Source organism: Haliotis rubra, unplaced genomic scaffold, assembly GCF_003918875.1.
Source record: "Haliotis rubra isolate DU_JTF1 unplaced genomic scaffold, ASM391887v1 Scf364, whole genome shotgun sequence".
Classification (NCBI taxonomy): domain Eukaryota; kingdom Metazoa; phylum Mollusca; class Gastropoda; order Lepetellida; family Haliotidae; genus Haliotis; species Haliotis rubra.
The window spans coordinates 691,169-698,343 of NW_025767040.1; the positions used below are offsets into that span (position 1 = coordinate 691,169).

The following is a 7,175-nucleotide window of genomic DNA, read 5'->3' on the forward strand; positions in this document are numbered from 1 at the left end:
CTATGTCGAAATCTCGAACAGTATCGTATCTCTAGAAGTAGGAGACACTGCAGAACCCCCCGCTGTCCAAAGGTTATATATTTATTCGTTGATCGTAATAGCCACAAGCGTGGTGAAATGTGTACAAATGAATCCCTGAAAATCGGTGGTTACTCTATTCGCGAAAAGGTGACCATGTCAAGCTCTACCCACCAATCAGCATGTGACTGTTGCCCATATCGGCCTGTAAACAATCTCCTTGACCGGACAACCGAGTTATGAGAGTTTGAACCAGACAAGCCAGTGATACGATAGCACGTTTACTGAATCAGATGTAGAAAATAAGAACATATGTCAATCTTGAGTTACTTGAGTTGCTGAGTAGCTTTCCAGGAAGACGGACATTTACATATACAACGTCTGTGCAAAAGATTATCCAGCTTTGTCTTTCCTGAGGAACAGGTTCCATTTCGTTCATAGAGCGAGTAAGTGATTTTAGTTTTACGCCACACTCAGCAATATTTCAGCTATAAGGCGGCGGTCTATAAATAATCGAGTCTGGACCAGACAATCCAGTTATCAACAGCATGAGCATCGATCTACGCAACTGGGATACGATGACATGTGTCAAGCAAGTCAGCGAGTCGACGTTAGTCGAGTCTTACAAACATGGGTTACTGAAGATAAATTTTAACCCGGATTTTCACGGGTCTTTCGTTTATAGAGCTAAATACCTGTGACCATTATGTGAACGGACCGTTGAATATTAGTGATGACACCAGGTGTTTGCGAAAAGGGTAATTATTTCCTGTCCTACCCTTAGCACTCTCCATTCACGCATTGTGCACGCAGACACACATAATAATTTACAACCGGAAGCCACAGAACAGCACTCTTGCCACTGGACGGTAGCCTGTAAACAAACCGGACAATCAAGTGATTGGGAATATCCAGTCCGTTTGGCAACCCTACACGGGACTGGAAACTAATCCCAAGTTTACAAAGTGATGTATTTTCCACACTATACACTCGTGGGGTTTCGGCCACTGGGATCAGAGAACCCGTGACATACACGTAGAGAAACAGGTTTGTCCCGAGTGTTCTGAAAGTGCAAATTATGTTATCTCAATCTGTATTAAAGTCAGCACTAAATCGGAAATAGATTTTAAATGCATTACAAGTGTGTCATAACCTTTTGGCTTATTTGTGTAGGGTTGCCAGGGTTTGGACGGACGGCAGGATCCAACATGGAGTAACAACAAACACGCTCAGGTTTTAGGTTCCTTGCGTGTGGTTGCCAGTGGGGTTCATCCTTGTTTATGATAAATGCAGATGTGTTTATTATCGTGAATCAGTGTGACTACCCAGAAAGAAGGTTCACATGGCAAATTGAGTCTATTTTGTTTAACACATAAACGCAAGCTTTATACATAAATTTAATTCCCATTCAACTCATGCGATGTAGGCATGTCCGTCAAATCATGTTACGTACATTATGTGTGGTGAAAGTAACAATATCTGAATACTTAATGATTAAAGCAGTATGCATGTAAGAACAAACATGTGACGTTAAATTCTGGATAATGCATGCTCTGTAACGTAATTAGAAAATACAACACACCCTTCGGGTGTACCATTCACTATTCATACTCTGATGAACAATCAGCGTTCGTTAAGATGGCAATTTATGCCATGGATCCTGCGCTGTACGTTCCAAAGTTTTAGGAGATAGCGTGACACCAGAAACAATAATAATAAACACACGTGGTGAGGTGGACCACCGAAGGACAGAATGACTTTCAAAAACATAAACAAACACGTCAAGAGATATCGGCTGTAAAACGAGGGAATGACACATGAAAGCATTGTTAATGAATTCTTCTGTTAAATACTTTACCATAAGTGTTGTCACGAATACACCTTCTCTACAGAGGCGGTAAGAGTGTCCATGTATCATTATAATACCCACAACTGTCACTCCCCAATGGCTGCTGGCGGTGGTCTCTATGCAACTACTTCATGCTTACGTTTACTTCGAAACTGAATTCTAATGTATAATCGCACATGTATGTTAATCAAGTCTGTACTTGATAATTAATTTTTTTTTAATCATAATTATGCACATGCATGTGTTATGTGTTGTTATTGATTTTGTAAATAACCGGTGTAATATTCTTCTACTGGCTTGGAGTAATCCTAGTATTGAATAATGAAATATATTACTGAGGTTTGATGATGAGAAACTGTAAGCTTGTGTCGTCTTGCAAACTAACATAGCATCTATCAGTCTCGTGTCACAGAACGCTCCTGCACTCATCTTGAAACATATTACACAACAATGTCGTGTGATCATTCTCGCGTTCGCTAGAGTGTACACAAACTGTAGGAGTGTGTTTTCCTCACACTCCTTCAATTTATCGGAAGTTCCTACTAGTGAGCACAACGTTGGAATCTTTTGTTATGAAAATATTACATAACATGATGACTTAAGTCATGAATTACCCTGACTCATACTGTCATTTTTCAGATCGATCCATAAACCTACAGCAGCCCATGTCCTCGTCTAATTTTTTCGTAAAATCATATTCGTTTCTTTATCGCATGTTCTGAAATGTCACATCACACAGGTAAAACCTTCATATACAGGTATTTTCCTCGAGAATCAAAATGCATGTCGAAAGCGGTTAAGGCCTGAATATGTAAGAATAGTGTGAAAATATCAAGTTGTACACACACACACGCACGCACGCACGCACGCACGCACACTCACATATTGCATTGGAGAAATTATCTTGAGATACCATAGCCAGATATGGATAATATCGTGAGGCAAGGTACCGTTGTTTTTGGGAGTGGGGACCTGTATACATTCACACCTTGTTCATACAGGAATAGTGACGTAACTACACCGCATCTCGTTTACCCTCGATACTTTGCCGCCACGCTCGCTCTCATACCCTCAGTTGTATTTCGTCATCGTGTGCTTACACCTTTTCTGCGTTCACCACAGACACACTCCCGGCTTCTGGTATGAGACAGTCCCCTCCTCACTTCAGGCCGCCGTTCAGCGCCCTCTGCCAGCACGCGAGTCGGGGGTATATCACCGACTGCCAGCACCCCCGCAGCAGTTGGCTGGAAGCTGCGTTAACACAACACACTGCTACAGCTCTTGAATGAAACCAGCCACAGTGTGGGTAGTAGAATGGGTGTGCAGATAGTGGACGTGTTTTCCTTAACTCTGGATGACACAGTCTAGCGTTTCTTTATTGTATTTGTTTAGTTTGTATACGGAGTATATTATTGTGATATTGTGGAAACGTTTAATGCTGATGTGACGAGACTGATCACGGGAAGAGTGCTAAGTGGTTAACTCAGCTGTACTCAGTTTGTGTACAGGTGGCTTCAATTGATACAAATCAACCATGGGCATTAAAAGCGAATTCCGCACTTGTAACTTCGGATTAAACCACAGTGAACCTCATATATTCGTTTCCTCTCAGGTAAGTGTTCGATTATAATCGAATATGTTTTACAGATGCATGTGCATTTTACTTGAAGCTCTTTACGGAACAGAATTGCAGTTAATAGTGAAATGGTAAAAAACACACTTCTTCAAATGTAGACATCACGCTAAGGAGTATTATCGATTTTGGGTTGCATAGAACAGGCAAAGAATTCTTGTATGTTTTGCAGTGATATGAAATAAGTAGGCGAACTGGATTTATTAGCCCCTTTGAACAGTTATATAAATATCACTGCGTTTCAGCTTGAAGCCGTGGAGTTCAAAGGTTCAGTTCTAAACCCCACGAGCACATGTATAGTACGTTCTAGACTAACAGCTAGCCTCTGAAATGAACATATTTTACAGAAAAAACCTCATAGTGAAAAAAAATAAAATATAATGAAAATGAACCCTGAGACTTTCTTCATTTCCGTGGAAATCTAGACTTGCCATATTTTTCAGACTTGCGTGGACTTTCTTGGATATATTTGCTTCAGGGTCTGTATGACAGACTAAGTACGTTCTAACCTAGAAACATAATTGAGGGGACCCTGGATCAAAACCCACATTCAGACAGGAGGGTGCAGCAGTCTACCCTTGTGGGCGTCAAAGACTAATTAAATTACGCAAGAAATGTAGTTTGCATGAGTGACGAAACAAATTCGTAGCTGGTGGTCCTGAACGTCGCCTCCCCTTTGGTCAACAAAGACCACATCCAGAGTATTATCCCCTTCATGACAGTCTAGTCTCAACCGTCGTTACTAGTTATCTCAGTGATGTTTCCTCGAGGTTATATAGCCCTGCGTGCATTACCTTACTAGTTATCTCAGTGATGTTTCCTCGAGGTTATATAGCCCTGCATACATTACCTTACTAGTTATCTCAGTGATGTTTCCTCGAGGTTATATAGCCCTGCATGCATTACCTTACTAGTTATCTCAGTGATGTTTCCTCGAGGTTATATATATAGCCCTGCATGCATTACCTTACTAGTTATCTCAGTGATGTTTCCTCGAGGTTATATAGTCCTGCGTGCATTACCTAACACGTATAGAATTACTATTAAGTATATAGTTTGTGTAAAATTACTATTAACTACGTATACAGTTAGTATAACCGATCATATATTGGTGGGCTCATCATAAACCGATTGATGCCCTAGAGCTGGCTTCTAGTCACAATTATTCGATATTTGATAAGTCCTTGCACCTGTAGGTGTCGAAAGCTTTAGGTTGCCGTCGTATGACAGCTAGAGATTTTTTCTAAAGCCACGACGTTCACTTCTCTTCCAGTGGGGCCACCCCCGTCTCTACCTGTCCTGGAGGATATTCTGGGCTCTGTTTCATACATCCTGGCTGGTCAGTAGCATGGTGTATTCCACCAAAGTGACGTCATCACCGCTAGGTGGCGCTGTGTGGTTCATCTACCTCACCAACTGGACCTACCTCCTGCTGACCATCAGTGCTGTCCTGGACGCAGTCATCGTCGTGTTCGTCAGGATCAACAGACAGGACATTCAAAATGGTCAGCAGAAAAATAAGAAAAGCATAGTTTTTTGAAACATTGTGGTATGGTTGTTTGTTTGGGGTTTTACGTCGTAACCAGGAACACTTCAACTATTTGACGAAGGTAAATATTCGAGTCTAGCCCGGCGACCTGGTGATTAATATCATGATCATGGATACACATCGCAGGGTACGATGGCACTAAAACAACCACGTTACCGTCCCTTACTGATACTGTTGCAAAGCCGATGTGATGCAGGTCTCAAGCAGAGGTTTTATATCACAATGGCTACTGCTTTGTCCCATGCATTACATCACATATTATACCTATCGTGATAACCTTGTAGGTCTCCTGCAACCAATATATATCCAAAGGTGAAGTCGAGGTAGAAAGTGGTTGGGAGTAACACACCTCTATATTGCTTGTGATGACAGTGATGAATGTTGAGTTAACCGATATGGATTATTGTCGAATTACACTTTCAGGATTTACATCCTATCTACCCTGGTACCTGAAGATTTCTTGGCTCCTCAAAAGTGTCGTCACTGAAGGGAGTTTACACATCAGCGCCATCTACTGGATCTTTCTTTTCAAAAGTATGTCGTTTGTTGATGAAAGTAAGATTATACAGATGTGTATGTCAGATAAGATAAGACGTTATTATCCCCAGGGATATTCATATTTCACAGCTGATTGGCACTTAGAATATAAAGAGAATACAAAGCATTCAAATAGGAACTAGGAAAATGAGATATTCACTTATATAACCACAGATAAAAGCATGTTAATAAGACATTGGATATTATCAAAGTCATGGCAAAACTGGTATTCAGATGTATATAATAACTGTTACATATATCACTTACAGCAAACCTTAATAATAGGGTTAAAAGCAGACTAAGATCTAGAAATGTTAAAGCGAATTAAAACAGATACTCTTTCAAGAGACTTATTTAAAGATTATTCATATGTAATACCACGTTAGCAAGGCATGTAATTAAATCCAGTTCTAACATCCATTAATCGTATCAAATATTTGGTTGCAAATAACAGTAACTTTTGCAACCATGCCTTCACTAGTGAGGAACGTAATGAACCGCAAAGATTACACTCAAATTTGTATTTGATAAATGACAAAAATTAGCACAACATTACTGGGTTGAAAAAACTACCAACTTTAGGTCGGTAACAGACTTATGCTGTCCGTATCAAGTGGAATAACAATTTCTTCTGTGTTTCATTTGTAGTCACCATTATTCGTATACTTACTTTGGTTTGTTAAGACGAGGCGCCATTACACAATGGAAGGATAGAGTAGATTTTTTGCCATTGATTGATGTAATGTCTGATCACGTAGTGCATAATGGTAAAATACTTCACGTTGACATTTTCAGATCAAGATCTCACGGTTTTAAGATTCATCCTGCACGGCATGAATTCCATCTACGTCTTGTCCAACCTTCTCATCACTGCCATGCCAGTTCGTGTGTATCACGTGATCTACCCAGTAATCTATGGCGTCATCTACACAGTTTTCAGTGTCGTGTATCACATACTTGGTGGGACCAATGACAAGGGAGAACCGTATATCTACAAGATTCTTGATTGGTCCAAACTGAAGCGGACTCTACCTCTTGTGTTTCTCAGTACATTTGTGGCTCTACCCTGTTTGTATTTGGTTGTTTTCTCCATACATAAAGGGAGAATACATTTGCGTTCGAAATGTCTCCATGACAACAATGACACTCGGATCTTGGACTCCTCAAATGAAAGAACAGATAGTGAATGCATACGTGTTTGAATAATTATCATTTTTGTTATCTTTATGACATAACACATATTTACATGAAGGTGGACATATAGACGGGGAAAGATGAGTCTCCAAAATAACGTTTTAGATTATACGGACCATTGAAGGACACATTATCGGAATCACCCTATTCACTGGATGGTACCTGATTTGTACAGTGGTGTACTCTACAGTGTTCGAACATGGTGACTCGATGATACACAGCGTGATGACGGTTTTCAAGACCGGTGCCAGCCGTTGGAAGCTTTTGGGACGTAGATAGTTGATACGCCTGTCAGTCAGCTGGGTGTGATCGTCGCACAATACAAACCTTTTATTTCTGTTACATTGTGTTATGTGGAAGGTGATGGAGATTCTGATAATAAACTCATACATACA

General features: G+C 40.4%; 1 protein-coding gene across 1 annotated transcript; it reads left to right on the forward strand.

Moving 5' to 3' along the window:
- Positions 1 to 3,002: 3,002 nt before the first annotated feature.
- On the forward strand, positions 3,003 to 6,975 carry LOC124285613 (protein rolling stone-like). The gene is made up of 4 exons (XM_046721876.1): positions 3,003 to 3,479; positions 4,774 to 5,005; positions 5,473 to 5,583; positions 6,382 to 6,975. Exons 1-4 carry the CDS (start codon positions 3,402 to 3,404, stop codon positions 6,786 to 6,788), a joined length of 828 nt encoding a protein of 275 aa, XP_046577832.1. The 5' UTR covers positions 3,003 to 3,401; the 3' UTR covers positions 6,789 to 6,975.
- Positions 6,976 to 7,175: the final 200 nt, after the last annotated feature.